General features: G+C 44.8%; 1 protein-coding gene across 1 annotated transcript in view; it reads left to right on the top strand.

Annotated features, from left to right (window-relative positions):
- Positions 1-17811, top strand: part of utp20 (UTP20 small subunit processome component) — a 113472-nt gene extending 95661 nt beyond the window's left edge. The window contains exons 51-62 of the mRNA XM_060839730.1: positions 251-361; positions 967-1046; positions 2259-2328; positions 3632-3814; positions 4816-4947; positions 6459-6591; positions 7876-8072; positions 10030-10101; positions 11012-11257; positions 12716-12842; positions 14060-14205; positions 17455-17811. Of these exons, the coding sequence (XP_060695713.1) occupies positions 251-361; positions 967-1046; positions 2259-2328; positions 3632-3814; positions 4816-4947; positions 6459-6591; positions 7876-8072; positions 10030-10101; positions 11012-11257; positions 12716-12842; positions 14060-14205; positions 17455-17610 (1653 nt within the window). The 3' untranslated portion in view covers positions 17611-17811. The remainder of the gene's footprint in view (positions 1-250; positions 362-966; positions 1047-2258; positions 2329-3631; positions 3815-4815; positions 4948-6458; positions 6592-7875; positions 8073-10029; positions 10102-11011; positions 11258-12715; positions 12843-14059; positions 14206-17454) is intronic.
- The last annotated feature ends 551 nt before the right edge of the window (positions 17812-18362 follow it).

Raw genomic sequence — 18362 nt, 5'->3', positions numbered from 1 at the left:
CAATCCAACTTCAAACCCTTGTTACCCAGTTCCCCCTTACCCTTCCTTCAGACTCAGCAAAGACACAGCCTCTGTGATCATCTCAACCCTCAATACCCCTAATCTACTCCGTCTTCTGTGGGTGTCACCTCCAGTTTCCCAAGTACTCCAGGAAGTCCCTTCTGCCCATTCAGAGTCATGATACATGTTTCAACTCCCTTCATTCAGTTTTTGTGGTTCAGACATTGCCTGCTGCTTTTTATCCTCACAGGCAATTCTCTCAAGAAAGCTGCTTGTTCCAGAGATGGACGAAGTGATGCAGAAAGTGGCCAAACTTGCTGTGACTGGACAGAGTGACCAGGTCCGAGTGCAGTGTCGTCAGGTCAGTGTCAGGCCCAGCACAACCAGGTTTGGAGTTTCTCCATCCTTTACTACGGTGTATGCTGTAGATCTCAATCCGTTGCGCTTGTCATTCCCATGAACCCAAGTGTTTTTTAATGTGTTGGGATTCTGTATCTGTGCATCTGGGACTTCCAAGTCAAAGCAAGATCAAACTCGCTCTTGTTCACCTTCCAACATTTTGGTAATCACATGAAGCAACGAGAATGGAATTACTGACCAATCAGAGTGATCAGTTTCTATGACTGGTTCTCTTGTAGACTCGGACATGCGGTGTGGTACAAATGAAAGTGTATGTTGGTGTTTTTGACGAGTGCTCAGTGTACAAGTGTGAGTGCGTCAGCGTATGCATGCAGGTGTCTGTGTGTATCGGGGAAGTGAAGATATGGTTGGTTTGAACTGCTGTGCTCTTCCAGCACCACTAATCCAGAATCTGGTTTTATTACATGTGTGGGCATACATCTATGTGTGTGCCTTCCCCTTTGTTTTTCTGTGTCTCAAATGTGTTTCTGCATAAATGTTTTTTTTAGTATATTCAGTGCCCCCATTCTGTTGTAATCATTTTATCTGTTTGCTTCTTTGTGTCAGGTTTATTTGAAGTTTGTTCTTGATTATCCCCTGGGAAGTAAACTGAAGTCTCACCTTGAGTTCATTGTGGCACAGCTTTCGTAAGTCATGTTTCATCTGGGACTGTTATTTCCTCAGAAATTTGTTTCTTGAAAGAATGGAGTCCATTGCAACAGATCCATGAGGATGGCATCCCAGTCCAGGGATTGTTGAATTGTGGCTCAGTGGTTAATTCTTAAGCTTGGAGATTCAAGTCTCATTCCACAGACTTGGAACATACGATCAAGGTGGCCAGACTGGAGTATTAAGCACTTGCAGGGCATGGAAATGGAACCAGCTTAGTCAGAGTGTGAATACTGAGGGAGTGCCACACCGTCAGAGGGTCAGTACTGAGGGAATGCCACACCGTCAGAGGGTCAGTACTGAGGGAATGCCACACCGTCAGAGGGTCAGTACTGAGAGAGTGCCACACAGTCTGAGGGTCAGTACTGAGGGAGTGCCGCACTGTCTGAGGGTCAGTACTGAGGGCATGCCACGCTGTCTGCGGATCAGTACTGAGGGAGCGCCACACTGTCTGCGGGTCAGTACTGAGGGAGTGCCACGCTGTCTGCGGGTCAGTACTGAGGGAGCACCGCAATGTCTGAGGGTCAGTACTGAGGGAGTGCCACACTGTCTGAGGTCAGTACTGAAGGAGCACTGCACTGTCCAAGGGTCAGTACTGAGGGAGCACTGCACTGTCCAACAGTCGGTGCTGAGGGAGTGTCACACTGTCAGAGGATTAGTACTGAGGGAGTGCTGCATTGTCTGAAGGACTGTTTTTTGATGAGATCACAAAATGAAGCCCTGCCTATTCTCTTGAGTTTGTGTTCAAGATCCTAAGATAATATGTTCGTCTCAATGACATGGAAACGAATTAAACTTTTGGTCTTACTGTTACTTGTTGTGAATTGGCTGCTGAGATTACAGCAGGCTTTACTGCAGTGCCGATGTGCATCTTTCTTGAGGGTCTTGTGATGCAGTGGTAGTGTCCCTACCTTTGAGCTACGTCCTGGTTCAGGTTCCACCTATCTAGAGGTGTGCTATGAAAGATCCGAGCAGGTTCATTAAGGAAGTAATTGTGCGTTCACTGGGCGGGACAATGCTGTTCTATTCAATCCACCCTCTGTGTACACTAAAAACAGAATGGCCATACATGGTGGTTGGCTTGGAGAAATCCGGACATAATAATTTAAGAGAAAGCATCTTGTAAAATAATAGTGAATGAAAACTGTATTAATGTTTTAAAAAATCTTTTGCTTCTGTCCTGTGTTTAGCTATGAACATGATATTGGAAGAGAATCTGCATTGGAAATGCTAGCTTACATCTTCCAATCCTTTCCACAGGTTGGTTCATAAGATATTAAACATATATTTTATACCGGGCATTGTGTGCTGATTAGTTGGCAAATAAACTCTGAGGGACTGAGACGTTGCTAAATTGAACGCAATGGGATACCGTAGGCTTCCCAAGCTCAAAAAAGGCCAAGATGTGAACCTATTCCTTTTAGTTACAGAGAATGGGTCCTTGTATATCAATTTGTGTCATTTCTTGTGAACCTGAATGAGCCATGTTAAATTGGTTCTTAGTGTAGCTATTGGCACATTCTGGATTATTCAGCATGTGTTGACCATTCCAATAAACCCAATGAAGATTTCAGGAGGAACCCCTTCAGTCATAAGATGAAAATGTGAAATTTCTGATCACTGCGGCACAGTGGCTCAGTGGTTAGCACTGCTACCTCACAGCACCAGGGACCCAGGTTCAATTCCTGTGTTGGGCGATTGTCTGTGTGGAGTTGGCATATTCTCCCCATGTCTGCATGAGTTTCCTCCAGGTGCTCCGGTTTCCTCCCACAATCCAAAGATGTGCAAGTCAGGTGAATTGGCCATGCTAAATTGCCCATAGTGTTAGGTGCATTAATCAGGGGTAAATACAGGGTAGGGGAATGGGTCTGGGTGGGTTACTCTGCGCAGGGTCGGTGTGGACTTATTGGGCTGAAGGGCCTGTTTCCATACTGTAGGGAATCTAATGTAATCTAAGAAGTGGTTGTGGTGAATATCAAAAGATAAAATGAAGGCAAAGCCAGTTGAAACACAAGGGGGAAAGAGATACAGGGATACGCTGACAAGGCAAGATGAAGAGGGTCAGGGGGACACTTACTGTTGAAGATTGTCACTGTTGGATCGAATAACCTGTTCCAAACCTGATGAATCTCTCTGAACTCTGATTAAATCTCCTCCTTAATGTTCCCAACTCTGAGAGGATCTTTCGCAGCTTTTCAACTCAAAACTGAACTTGTTGCATCTTGAGCATTGCAACAAAATCAGAAATAGCTGGAGAAACTCAGCAGATCTGGCAGCATATGTGAGGTGAAAGCGGGGTTAATATTCCAAGTACTCGAACTCCTCATCAGGCAGTATCTGATACTGAGCTGCACGAGGTTTTGGAGTTATATGAGGTGCATTCTTCTGATGGAGTCACTTGGCTCAAAATGCTAATTCTGCTTTCTTACCACAGATGCTGCCAGACCTGCTGAGATTCTCCAGCTATTTCTGTATTTTGTTTGAGAGCTCGAGCATCGGCAGTTCTTTGTTTTATTAAATCCACATCTGACATGTTTCTGAATGTCTTTTTGTCTGTCGGCAGGGTCTGCTTCATCAGCATTATGCCCTTTTCTTCATCCCTGTCACTCTGATGATTGTGAATGATGATTCACCGAGCTGCAAGAAGATGGCAGCTCTGGTAGCTCAGTCGTTGTTGAGCAAGGTGGACGAGAAGCACAAGGACCTGATGTTTTCGTTGGTCTTGACGTGGTTCCAAAGTGAAAAGGTTGGAGCTTGGGTCTGCAGCAGTTTGAGAGGATCATTAATGTTTGGGATTCACTTCCCTAGGAAGAGGGTTCTTGAATTTATTCAGAGCTGAGGTGATGTTTGCTCATATCCTTCTAAACCTTTCCTATTAAAAGACATTTGGAGAGGTATTTGAAATGTTGAAACTATACCTGCATCAACCACTTCCTCTGGTATATACACACCACCCTCTGTGTGAAAAAGTTGCCTCTCTCAACTTAAAATTATGCCTTCTAATTTTAAACTGCCCCTACCTCAGGAAAAGACTTTTGTTGTTTGCCTTACCTATGCCCCTCATGATTTTATAAACTTCAATATGGTCACCCCTCAATCTTCCTATGCGCCAGGGAAAAAAGCCCCAGCCTATCCAGCCTCTCAAACCCTCCAGTCCTAGGAACATCCATGTAAATTTTTGTATCCATTCCAATTTAATAATATCCTTTCCAGTAGCACAGCAACTAGAACTGTATTCCAAAGTGGCCTCACCAATATCCTGCACTGCCACAACATGACATCCCAGCTGCTGTACTCGATGCTCTGACTGTTGAAGGCAAACTTGTCAAATGCCTTCTTCCCTACCTGGTCCACCACTTTCAAGGAACCTAGGTTTTTCTGTTGGACAACACCAAGAGTTTCAAAGAGGGAATTGCAAATCTTGGGCCAGTGCTGACTCATGGAATAGCTGTCTGTAGTGAGTCTAGAAGGCATGGGAAATATGCCAGGGGCTAGACCTGGACAAATTCAGGATTGCGAGAGTTCTTGGCCTGAAGGATATTGTATATTTGGGTGCGTTGGCAGGCTTTATTTGAATGCAAAGAGATTTTTTAAATGTGACAGAGCAATGCCGATTAGTGTGATGAGAGCAAAATCTGAAGTAAAACCAAATAATGCTGTCTCACAGTATCTGAGAGAACATCTGAGTTACCATTTCAGCCTATGACCTTTTGTCAGAGCACTTTTTCAGTTCTGTCCCTGTTACAGATCTCTCACCGTCGACTGGCTGCCCATACTTGTGGGCTTTTCGCTGAAACTGAAGGAATCACCTTTGAGAAACGTCTTGGGATCATTCTTCCAATCCTTGAAGCCGCAATTGATCCTGGAAATTTCCAAGATGTGAGTCCTGCTCATGCACCGTGCAGTTTTTATTCAAACTCCGTGTTGGATTTGGGGATGGGGCTGGTCAGCTCACACAACAAACTTATTTTCTTAGCGAGTTTTGAGAAGATTTGTAGCTCAGGCTGAGGTTTTGGATTTAGGTTTGCTCGCTGAGCTGGAAGGTTCATTTCCAGATGTTTCATTACCATACTCGGTAACATCTTCAGTGGGCCTCAGGCGAAGCACTTATTGATAATTCTAGCTTTGTATTTACATGTTTGGGTTTCTTTGGGCCTTCCAGTTCAGCTATATCCAAAACTTATTTTCTGTGTAAATGCAGAATTGCAGTACTGTCTCATGAATTGAGCTCTAGCAGTATTGATCAAGAGGAGCTGTGTTAGTGTCTTGGGTTTCGACGGTCAAGGTGTATCTGTTAAAGCTCACGGGCATTAATGTGGCACACAGTTGCCCCAGTATGCGCTCTCATCATTCAGGGCTCGATACTGGGGGAGTCTGGCTGTGTTTCTCTAAGCCACTCTCGCATGAAGAGAATACAAGAAACAGAGAGATGTAGACAGGTTAAATAAATGCACAAAAGAGTGCCAGATGGAGAGGAAACGTGAACTTGTCAACTTTGGCAGGAAAAGTAGAAAAATGACATATAATTCAGCTTGCAGAGCCGAAGTACAGAGGATTTTGCGTGAATCTTGCGAATCACAAGAAGAATGTAAGTGCAGCACCTGATTGTGAAGTGAAATTAAATGTTGTTTATTGCCAGGGAATTTGAGTATAAAAACAGGGATGTTTTGCCATAGTTACATAAGATGATAGTTTTGTGAGCAGTTCTGGTCTTTTATTTTTAAGCAAGGATATAATTGCCCTGGGAACAGTTTGTAGGGGGCGAAGAGACCGGGCACTGACGAGAGTTCTATTTAACGGTGAGATGTGGTGATCTGGAATACACAGTCTGAGAAGGGAGGAGGAGGGAAGTTCCGAATAGAAATTGGATAAATAGTTGTGAAGGGGATTACTTGCAAAGCTACGGGGAAAGAGCAGGAGATTGGGACTAAATTCCAAAACTGGCTGCCCCCCCGGCTTTGCTGGATAAAGTGTGGAGATGAGACAAGTGCAGCAGGTCAAGGAGAAGGGGAACCGACATCTTAGGTCGGAACCTTTCATCAGGGCTGGGGGAGGGGAGTGCGAAATAAATGGGGGGGTGGGGCTGGGGGAAAGGTGGGTGGGATGGCAATAAATGGGTGCAGGTAGGAGGTGGATGTGATTGGTCAGTGGGAAAGGTGGAGCCGATAGGTGGGAAGGAAGATGGACAGGTAGGATCAGGTTACGGGGACAGAGTGGAGAGGAAGGGCTGGGCCTGGGATGAGGTGGGTCTCCAGCTCTGCTGTGCAATTCTGATTAGAACATTTACATCTCTGACCTTGCTCCTGACAAAGACAAATCTGATCCTGGATTCATTTCCGATCTAAGCTGGATAGCCATGAGTTTACAGTCTGTTTCTGGTCTTTGTTCAGATCCATGAGGAAGTGGAAGAGAAAGCCACGGACCGTTTGCTGTTCAGCCTCTTGACTCTGATTGTGAAACTGGTGAAGAATTGCAACTTGGTCCAGCTGCTCAAACCAAGCCCCGTTCTCACCACTATCTGGGGTAGGTACAGTCCTTCCACTGCTGGTTAAACACCGGGCACTCCTCAAAAGTCTCATTCCTGATGAAGGGCTTATGTCCGAAAAGTCGATTCTCCTTCTCGGATGCTGCCTGAACCTGCTGTGCTTTTCCAGCACCACACTCTCGACTCTGATCTCCAGCATCTGCAGTCCTCACTCTCTTCCCCCTGCTCAGGAGTGGCGAACAAAGTAGTGCTGCTGTCGTCACGTTTGTGTGGGGCTGGATGCGTGGGAGGGAGCGTGAGGGTGATGATGTTTAACTGTTTAGGCCATGTCTCATCTGCTCTGAACTTTTAGAGCCCAGATCTTTGTGATAATGGCTAATCTTTACACTCGAAAGAACCTGATAAATGAGATCTGGGCATTTCGCCCCTTGAGGCTGCCACTCCATTCGGATATCCTGTTGGTACTGAACCTCAGTTTCGCTCTCCCACTTAATTCTCTTGGTGTCTAAGAATCTGTCGACCCCAACCTCAAATGTACTGAGTGATCAACCATCAACACCCCTACATTTTGGAGATTGACAGCCCTCTGAGTCAAGATTCCCCTTATCTCAGTCAAAATGGCTGACTCCCTCGGAACTGCAGGTACCCGTTTCCTTTGGTGGTAGGTTAGCGGGTGTAGTGATAATATCTCTGGATTAGGAGGCCAGAGGACCAGCTAAATACTTTAGAGACATATCATTAAATTGTACCATGGCAACTAGTGGAATTTAAATTCATTTAAAAGTAAGGTTCAATTAATAATTGAGTGGTAGTCTTGTAGGGGGTGGGTTAGCTGATTTGGCTGGATGGCTGGTTTGCGATGTGGGTTCCATTCCTACACCAGCTATAGTTACTGGGAAGAACTCCTTCATCTCCCCTCACCTGAGGCATGGAGGTACTCAGGTTAAACCACCTACAGTCGTCCCTCTCTCCCGAATGAGAGAGCTACCCTAAAGCAACTTTATCTTTAGATTTGTTCTGGTGAGAATGAGACTATCACTGATTGCTGTAAAAGGCCATCTGGTTCATTATAATGCCCTTCACAGGGGGAAATCTGCCATCCTTACCCAGTCTGACTCCAGATCCACAGTAATGTGGTTGACTCTTAACTGCCCTCTGAAACGCCCGAGCAAGCCACTCTGTTCAAGGGCAATTAGGAACGGGCGACAAGCTCTGGCCTTGTCGACAATACCCGCATCCCATCTAAGAATTTCTGAAAAGTACATTTGAAGGGTTCATAAACTAGGACCCCACCAAACTCGAATCTGCTAACTCACCACCAGGTCACATCCAAGCTCACCTGTGGCACCCTCACTCCTGGGTGTGGCTCACTTCCGCCCAGCTGTTCGGATTGCTGTTCGCCTCCTATCAACCTGAAGAGCTGGTGGCCAAGTGGAACACTGGCAAGGCACTGATCACGGCACAGAGTTCCATGGAGACGCCAGCGGCACAGTTCCTGCTGGAAGAGCTGGGCAGAAAGGTAGGCCCCTCCCGGAGAGGGAAGTGCTTTGATTCATGCCGTCCAGGCAAGACTGCAAATGTTGGTGAAATGCTGTCCACTCATTGATTCTCCATAAAGGGGCTAAACCTCTTCTCCTGTACAAAAGAGAGCTCAACAGTTGCCTGGGGAGATTTGGAAATGAAGGATTTGACAAAAGAGTCATAGAGACCTTCTCTCCACTTAATGATGACACCAGGTGTACAGGCCTTAAAAAGTAGAGGGTCACAAGATAAACATCCTTGCCCACAGAAGGAAGGATATGTGGTTCATTAAATGAGGAATGCTCTTCTTCAGCACTGGCATTCTGACACTGAGGCACTCCCTCTGACAGTGCAGTGCTCCTTCAGCGCCAACCCTCCCACACAGCGGCAGTCCCTCAGCACCGACCCTCTGACAGGGACCGCTCTCTCAGCACCGACTCTTTGACACTGTGGCACTCCCTCAGCACTGACCCTCCGACACTGCAGCATTCCCTCAGCACCGAGAGTGCGGCACTCCCTCAGCACTGACCCTCCGACAGTGCAGCGGTCCCTCAGTACTGACCCTCCGACAGTGCAGCGCTCCCTCAGCACTGACCCTCCGACAGTGCAGCGCTCCCTCAGCACTGACCCTCCGACAGTGCAGCGCTCCCTCAGCACTGACCCTCCGACAGTGCAGCACTCCCTCAGCACTGACCCTCCGACACTGCACTGTCTCCTCAACGCCAACCCTCCGAACTCCCTCAGCACTGACCCCATGAAAGAGTGGAGTTCTCCTTGGACTGGTTGCTTCAGTTGTTTGATGGACTGATGTCCCTGAACTGAAACCACAGCCTTCTGGTTCAGCCAGTTGTGCTTCACACGGAACCAACTGCACTGTTGGTTACAGCTCATGTTACTGATCTGAATGATCTGAATATTAGTACACCTCTCTGTTTACCACATATGGGAAAGTGGTATATTGCGACGTTACTGTACTTGTCATCCAATTTTATCAGATTTCTCTTGCTGTTCTTATTTAGCAACACGCTGAACAGTCAGTTACATTGTCATGGCAACAGGTGACCACTATGCAGGATGCAGTTGTTTCCTGTCGGTTCTGATATAACGCGATAGTTTCATTCTTGTGTGACTCCGGGTTATAAGAAAATCACATAAATGCAGCATAATTTAAACTAATGGGGTTAGAAACACATTATAACTGAAACAGGTATGACAAGTTTGCGTTCCACAAACAATGATCTAAATTCTCGAATAGCGTAGCCAGTTTACGTTGAAGAAACTCGCGTTACTGCAGAACCGAGTGTAATTTGGGAATGTAGTCCTTGGTAACTACTGAGGTGGCTAAAAATGAGCCTTTGTGGTTCTGTTGCCTTTAACCAATGGCACAGTGTGGAGGTTCATGTTACTGAAGTTTGGCCTCCAGCCTTGTGCTGAGTGCGAGCAGGAGGGGACCAGCGCGATTGCAAAGTGTCCGTTCTGTGACAGGTTCAGGAAGACCTCCTCCTAAACTTTGGCTGCTTGGAGTTGAACTCGATGCACTTATTGCATCCTCATGACATTCCAGAGAAAAGTGCTTTCTGAAATGCAATTTTAAAAATCTTACAACGCCAGGTTATAGTCCAACAAGTTTAATTGGAAGCACTAGCTTTCAGAGCGCTGCTTCTTCATCAGATGGTTGTGGATCCAAATCTCCAAATCATGAAATGCAATTGTTCATGCAGGAAATGCAACAGCCACATTGTGCATAGGGAGATCCCACAAACAGCAATGTCTAGAGATAGCTGTAATAGATAGGCCAGCGCGGGAGCAATGGGCTAAATAGCTTTGTTTGCTGCTGTTTCATCCTAGATTTGTTGACTGACTGAATGGATTATCCTTGTGTGTTTTGATTTTCTGTGAAGCGTCCCCTTGATTTTACATCCTAAATTTCTCAACATTGGCAATTTGTCTTTCAGACCAAACTCTTGGCTTTAGCCTTTTGTCATCAGCTGCAGTCCAAGTTCCTGGATCTCACGCTGGGTGAACAGGTATGAAGAGGTATTACTGTTACATCACAAATGCAGAGAAGACTGAAGAAGTTCAGCAGATCTGGCAGCATCTGTGGAGAGAGATGCAGATAATATTTCGAGTCCACATCCTACTCTCCACAGATGCTGCCCAACTTGCTGAGTTTCTTCAGCACTCTCTGCATCGATTTCTGATTTCCAGCTTGCACAGTATTTTGCTTTTATTAATGTCCTGTTACCTGGGACTGCAAGACTGGGTCTGGTTAGAACTGGAAACAGTTATTGAGTCACCAAAGGAAAGCATCTAATAGCCCGGGTTACATTTTCTCACAATCATCATTAAATGTTTATTCTGCTGATGCCAAATTTCCTTTAGCTGCACTGCTCACATCCTAACATCTCCTATTACTTCAGAATGTTTTTTGTCAGTTTGAGAAGCCAGTGAAGATGGAATTTTTAAGGGAAGTAAAGACCTGTACATTTAACTAAATCTTATACCTTGCACCTGCCAAAGCACTACAGCTTTATTCCGCACCTCAGTGAAACACAGCCACTGTTGCAGCTTGGGAAATCTGGCTGCCATTTTGTGCACAGCAACACAGCAATGACCAGGTAGTCTGGCTTCACGAAGTTGGTTGAGAGTTCAACAGGGCACTGAGGGGTGGTCACCTGTCTCTGCATAATAACACAGAAACTTTCATTTATATCCACCCATGAGGATAGACCTGAGCTTCAGTTTAATCTCTTATTTAAAAGATGCCCCTTCCAACTTTGCAGCATACATTCAGCGCAAAGTCTTCTCACCACGTAACATTTAAGTGCGTTAATATATCAGTGGGTGGGATCGTTTAGTTTGGCTCGCACTTGCTTGCACATCCCATTTGAGAGTCAAACACAATCCTTGACATTCAGCCCTCTCGTTGCCAAACAGGTGATAAAGAACTTGCTGTTTGTGGCCAAAGTCATCTTCCTCTTGGAGTCTGTTGACTGTGGAGATGGAAAGGTGGATGAAAAGACAGAGGAGAGCGAGGATGAAATGGGAGCCGAGGAAGAGACGGCAGGAAAAGTTGTGTCTGATGGTGCCAAAGGGAAGAGAGCAACCCTGATGTGGCTGATCAGGAAGCTCTGTACTCTTGCCAAGAGAGAAGCAGCTCATTCCCCGAAAATACCTTTGAAGGTACTGATGGTCTCCTGTTTGCGTTTCTGTGGTGGTCCAAGTCATAGGATACCTCAGGCTGTTTCACAACAGACACAATGGTGATGGAACGAATGGTGGGGAGGGATTGTTGATAAAGAAGAACGTTAGAAAATAAGACTTAAAAACCCAGAAAGGGGGCATAATGGGGTTTTGGAGGGTAAATGAGATTACAGAATTGGGAAGAACCCATTTACATCTCTAGTTTGTTCCATGATTCACCAAAACATTGGCTGATCTCTCTCCTATTTACCTTCCTTTCCTCCAAATCTTGTAATACCTTCGCCTAGTGAAAATCTAATATTTAAAATGAATAGGTTTATTTACAAAATGCAACATTACAGAATTTTACCTCTTCCTTACTGCCCTTGTGCCCCAGCAGTATGTCTTTATAAATTGTTTACTGAGTTGTTTATGTTTGCACGGGCTGCTGGTGTTTGTGGGAAGTGCAGCACTTGTTGCCAATCCCAATTGCTCTTGAACTGAGTGCCTTGTTAAGTCATTACGGAGGGTGGTCCAAAGTGAGCCACATTGCTTTGGGCCTAGACAAGGTAAGGGTAGCAGATTTCCCTCCCTAAAGTATGTTTGAGGGCAGCACGGTGGCACAGTGGTTAGCACTGCTGCCTCACAGCGCCAGAGACCCGGGTTCAATTCCCGACTCAGGTGACTGACTGTGTGGAGTTTGCACGTTCTCCCTGTGTCTGCGTGGGTTTCCTCCGGGTGTTCCGGTTTCCTCCCACAGTCCAAAGATGTGCGGGTCAGGTGAATTGGCCATGCTAAATTGCCCGTAGTGTTAGATAAGGGGTAAGTGTAAGGGAATGGGTGGGTTGTGCTTCGGCGGGTCGGTGTGGACTTGTTGGGCCGAAGGGCCTGTTTCCACACTGTAAGTAATCTAATCTAATCAGATTGGCTTATATGGCAATTGAGAATGGTCCCTATTAGATTAGCTTTTATTTCTAGACTTTATTGTATTGAAGTTTTGCCATTTACCACGGTGGGTTCGAATCCGTCTATCTGGAACATTGGATTACTAGTCCAGTGACATTACCACTATGCCACCACCTCCGTTTAGGATTCCAGTTGGTGAACAATGCCCTTCACCTTGTGAATCTGAACGCAGTTAACATATAATTAGCAAACCATCTCAAAATCCTGAAATGAATCTCCATTAACTCACCACTTCTCCTACAGGACCACAGTAGACTCCTCTGGTGTCTTTGTACTTGGGTGAAGTTAGCAAAATAAACATTTATTGCCATATTCCCCAAAGCTGTGACTGGATGCATCAGTAATTCCCATTTGGAATGTGTATGTTGTGGCCTTTCAGGTAAATGGTCTCCTTGACTTTACAAGGTGAGCTCTTTTCAAACTCCACCTGCCTTAGGCAGCGGGGGTGGTTAAGAGACTAATATTTACTTTCATTCTTTTTTTTCTCTCCAGAGGACATGCGTCTTTAAGTTCCTTGGAGCAATCTCCGTAAACCTTGGAATGGAAGGAGTGAAGCCTTATCTCCCAGTAATTATTGCACCTCTTTACAGGGAATTGAACAGTACTTATGCAGAGCAAGGTAAGCTTCATTATTGGAGTTGACCAACCATTCCCGCTTATCCGGGTATTCAATCTCTGACAGTGTCTCTTTACAAAACTCCCCAACTGGCTCCGTTGCTAAAGAGATGGTTGAACTCTTGGTGATCTACAATTTCATGACACAAAGAGACCATTCAGCCCATCATGCTTGTGTCAACATCCAGTTGATCCCAATCCCTTGCTCTTTCCCCATGGTTCTGTAAATATTTTTCCTTTTCAAACATCCAGATTTAGCTGTTAGCCTCAGTTGGGTTAAATTTCATACGGTGAAATGGATAGGGTGAGCTGGTATCAGCCTATGTGATAATGCAAATGTGTGAGCTTATGGTGCATCTTTTAACATTTTACACATCATTGGAGGTGACACTTAGCACTGTGAAATGCAGGTCAGGCTAAGATTGGAGGTAACTTTTTAAAAATTTACGCAATAAAGGGAAACTAACAACACATCTGATCAGCATTTGCAAAGCATGAACTCCAGCTTAACCAATCTGCCTCGTAGAACGTGCAGCTAGGGAGCAGGCTATTCAGCCCCTCTGTTCCATGTTGGGTGTTGTGCTCCTCTCAGGCCTTTCTTCATCTCCCATTCCGTAAACATACTTTTCTCCCTCATGCACCTATCCACCTCCTCTTAAATGTATTTGCTATTTTCCCCAGCCTCTCTTTGAGGTAGTGAGTTCCACATTATTAATTGCTACAAAAGGAAGAATTTCAGTCACTTATTGACTGATTCCCTGAGTTAACCCAAAGCCTAGTCAGTGACTTTTAGAAGTTGAACACCAAACAAAAAAAAGCACAAAAAACTGCAGATGCTGGAAATCAGAAACAAAAACAGAAATTTCTAGAAAAACTCAGCAGATCTGACAGCATCTGTGGAGAGAAAGCAGAGTTAATATTTGGGCCCAATGACCCTTCTTCAGAACTGAAGAAATGTTAACTGTGCTTTCTCTTCACAGATGCTGTCAGATCTGCTGAGTTTTTTCCAGCAATTTCAATTTTTGTTTTTGACTTTAGTGAGTTAGTTGCTTCATTAAGGTGGGAATGCTGTGGTTTGTTTTTGTTGATGTGTTCCTGGTTTTGAAAATGCCTTTAGGTTCAGTGAGCTCTGTCCCTGCTACATACAGGGCCTGGTATTTACAGTTTAGTCTTTGGAATGACCCAGCCTGCTGCTGCTGCTTTGTCCTCTTCCCCTTTCAGACTCGACATTGAGGAACCTTTCCCAGGAGATCATCGAGCTGCTGAAGAAACTGGTCGGGTTGGAAACGTTCTCTCTGGGCTTTGCAGCCGTGCAGAAGCAGGCCAGCCAGAAGAAAGCTTTGCGGAAAAGACAGAAAGCTCTGCAGGTTGGGACAGAGTCAGGGCGGGCTGTGAAATGGCTGCTTCCTCATACTCCCTACAGCGGAGGATTTCCTCAATTCTCACCTTTCAGTCACTTATTAAAAGTTACCTCCTTCACCAAGCTGAAGGTCACTCCTTGCTGTTGAATCTCTTGTTGACCTCACTACATCCTGTCTTTGTAACCACCTCTAGCTCCACAGCTCCCTTTGCTTCTCTGATTCGGGCCTCTTGCATAGCATTTCCAGCAGAGAAACAGGTCCCTCAGCCCAGCTGCCCTGCCTCAGTGCTATAGCACACAGTCCTAACCCCGTCCTCTCATCTCATTCTACAAACACACAATTTTATTCTCTTTGTCTTGTGCTGATCTATTATCCCCTGAGTCTACACTCTTTCTGAGTTAAAAATCATACAACACCAGGTTATAGTCCAACAGGTTTAATTGGAAGCGCACTAGCTGAATCACCTGATGAAGGAGCTTCACTCCGAAAGCTAGTGTGCTTCCAATTAAACCTGTTGGACTATAACCTGATGTTGTGTGATTTTTACCTTTGTACACCCCAGTCCAACACCGGCATCTCCAAATCATGACTATTTCTCTGAGGTGGTGAGTTCCACATTCGAACTAATAAAAACGAAATTCTGCGTATGCTGAAATTCTGAAACAAACACAGGGAATGATGGAGTGACTCACCGGCTCTGGAAGCATCTGTGGGAAGAGAAACAGTTAAGGTTTTGAATCTGATATGTTCTGAAGAGTTATACTGGACTCAAAACCTTAACTATTTCTCTCTCCGCAGATGCTGTCAGACCTGCTGAGCTCCTCTAGTGTTCTCTGTGTTTCAGATTCTAACTGTTGACCTGAATTTTCCTTTTCAGAAACATTAAAGCTCTCTTTCAGGCCTCACTGATTTTTACATAGCTTCTCACTTTCTGCCACTCGAGGAATGAAGGAAAGTGCCTCATTGGCTCTTCTTAACTTGTCATTGTTATTTTCAGTTGTATATTTGGACCCCCCGATACTGTACTCCCACATCCTTTTGACCATCTTGTTTTCCAAGAGAGAATTTGGCTTCATACCAGAGTGCACCACTCCACATTTAACTACATTGCACATTCCCAGTTGTCTCCTTTCTACCGTTGCACCACGCCTTTAGCTATTTAAGCCCTGAGCTCTAGAATTTTCTCACCTCATCCCTTTCTTTCATCTCTTAAGATGCTCCATAAAATCTACCTCTTTGACCAAGCTTTTGGTCAGCAGCTCTAAGACATCCTTTGTTTCTTTATTCTGTTTTTATTTATAATTAAAACAAAAGTTAGCCGCATGATGATCGCTGTCAACTGTTGTTTTAGCTAAGGCAATCTGCCACACTCACCTGGTCTGTCCTACATATGACTCCAGACCCACAGCAATGTGTTTGACTCTTCACTGCCCTCTGGGCAAATAGGAATTGCCCGTTAATGTTCACAATGATGTTCTCATCCTACAAACAAATATAAACATTGCCCACCACTGTACACTGTTGCATGAAATCGTGTTATATAATCTCCCCTGGTCTTCCCCCTGTTGTAGACCTGCCTTTAGTTCATGCTACTCCCTTTCACTAACACACAATTACTTGCATGTATACCTATTTTCAAATCTGAGGAAGGAATTCTTTCTCTGCATCGATTCTGCTGACAAGAATTTTGCTGTTTTTTTTTGTTTTTTTAAAGTCTGTTTCTTTTTTAAGTCATCTGTTCTGACTATTTCAAATGCAAGATTAGAATCGTAGAATCCCTAGGGTGTGGGATCACCGAGTCCACACTGACTCTCTGAAGAGCATCCCACCCAGACTCACCCTATCTCTGTAACCCTGCATTTCCCATGGCTAATCCAAGGCCTGGATGCTGTGGACAATTTAGCCTGACCAATCCACCTAACCTGTACATCTTTGGACTGTGGGAGGAAACTCACCAAGACACAGGGAGGATGGACAAACACCACCCAGGCTGTCACCCAAGGGTGGAATTGAATCAGTGTCCCTGGTGCTGTGAGGCAGCAGTGCTAACCACTGAGTCACTGCTGCTGTTAGAGGTTGCCGTTGGCGAATATTTGTTTTTGCTAATTTATTCTTATCCCAGGATATGGTCTCGCAGTTCCAGCATGTGTTGTCCATCCCTAATTGCCCTTGAATTGAGTGTCTTGCTCAGCCAGTTCTAAGGGCAGTTAAGAGATCACCACATGTAGGCCAGACCAGGTAAGAACAGCAGATTTCCTTTTTAAAGGACACTAGTGGCCCAGGTGGGTTTTTATGGTGATCAGTGATTCCTCAGACTAGTTCGGATTTGTCAGTTGAATTTAAGTTCCACCAGCTGACATAGTGCCATTTTAACCTGTGTTTCCAGCGCATTAGCCTTGACCCTGGATTGAGGTGGTTGTGGCATAATGGTAGTGCCACTGTTCTGTCTGGGGGGGGTCACAGGTTTGAATTCAATAAAGTCTGGAATTATAAGCTAGCCAGCACTGTAACCATTGTTGCTTGTCATTAAAAACCCACCTGATTCACTGAAATCCTTGAGGGAAGGAAATCCGTCCTTTCCTGTTCTAGTGGACGTGTGACCAATAATGTGTTTGTTTCTTAACGACTCTCAGAAATGGCTCTAACAACTCCTGCTCTGTTTAAGGGGCAGTTAGGGATGGACCATGAACACTGGCCCAACCAGTGACCCTCCTTCTGATGAATGATTAGAAACAGTTACACGTCCAATAACATTATCGCAATAGCACCATTCAGACGGTAACTCCGCAAAGATGCTATCAATATTCCTCCATCTGTCATAATCATTGAGCCATTATTCTGTTTGTTGGAAATGGATGAAAAGGCAGAGGAGTACATTAACATGGACACATTGTTGGCACGGACCTGGGTTAATAATATATGCAATCTTAGGTAAAGTCCCTCCATGGCAGTTTGAGAATTTAAATCTACAATGAGGTTTTATGAATAAAACACTGGTGCACATGAAGCTGTTGTAAAAGATTAACAAGTTCCACTGTGTCTGTTTAAGGAGGTTTTGGTGGTTCTTACCAGGTCAGAGCACCTATAGGGGTTCAGGCTATGGGGTGAATAATATATGAAGGGTTTGCCTGTGGCGCCCAGATAGATTGAAGCTTGAATGCCTGCTGACATTTTCCGATGTATTAAGGGGCTTTGCTGTGTAAACCTGATGGATAGTCTCCATGTTAATACTCTTCATATTTTCACTCAAAACAGACGGTGGCAAACCCGGATATTGCCGCAAGGAAGAAACTGAAGAAGCACAAAAATAAAGCGGAAGCCAAGAAAAGAAAAATTGAAGTCCTTCGACCGGGCTACAAGGCGAAAAAGGCCCGAAGCGGCACGCTCAAGGACTTGGCCATAGTGGAGTGAAATGTTTTAGTTCAGTCGTTTTGTACATGATGATTTTATGCCAGAAACTAAAAGATCACTTCTGATAGCCACATTTTTTTTTGTCTCCCATTCCCAACAATCCCTTTGCAATGTGGCTCAGGAGTATTTAGCATGAAGTACAGTTTAATGTACTGTTTATCTTGGCAGATTGTCAATAAATGGTGCTTTGTGATAGCGCCTGTTCTCACAATAAGCTGCTGTTATCTATCTGTTACCTTTCTGGGAGGGAAGAATGAAAGTTTTAGTGCCATAAAAATTGCACATTTCAGAGCCCTCTGAGGCAGAGGGATCTCAGTGTGCTAGTGCCTGAACCACAGAAGGTTAGTTTGCAGATACACCAAGCAATTAGGTGAAAGTTTATCAGGGATTGACGTAACCAGATCACCTGTGATCTTATTCAATGTCAAAGCAGGCTCAAGGGGTCGAATGGCTGACTTCGACTGTTTGTTCATCTGTTGTAAATCAATTGATAATAATCATGACTTTGATATGAAGCAAAATGCTGTACCTTTGAAATGTACTGCTGTATGGAGTCTGAAAGACTTGGCTGTTCACAAATGCACCTTTATTTGCCAGTATTTCCATTCAGATTTAAAGCCCAAGGTGGATGTTTCTATCTCTTACATGTGCTCCTCCTTTACCTGAACTCCTTTAGTAACACCTTTTCCACACATCCCTCAAAACCTGGACCAGGTTTAAGTCCACTGATGTTAATCTTAAAACTCCCAATG

Source organism: Hemiscyllium ocellatum, chromosome 19 (genome assembly GCF_020745735.1).
Source record: "Hemiscyllium ocellatum isolate sHemOce1 chromosome 19, sHemOce1.pat.X.cur, whole genome shotgun sequence".
NCBI lineage: Eukaryota > Metazoa > Chordata > Chondrichthyes > Orectolobiformes > Hemiscylliidae > Hemiscyllium > Hemiscyllium ocellatum.
This window is presented reverse-complemented; position numbering and strand designations above follow the sequence as displayed.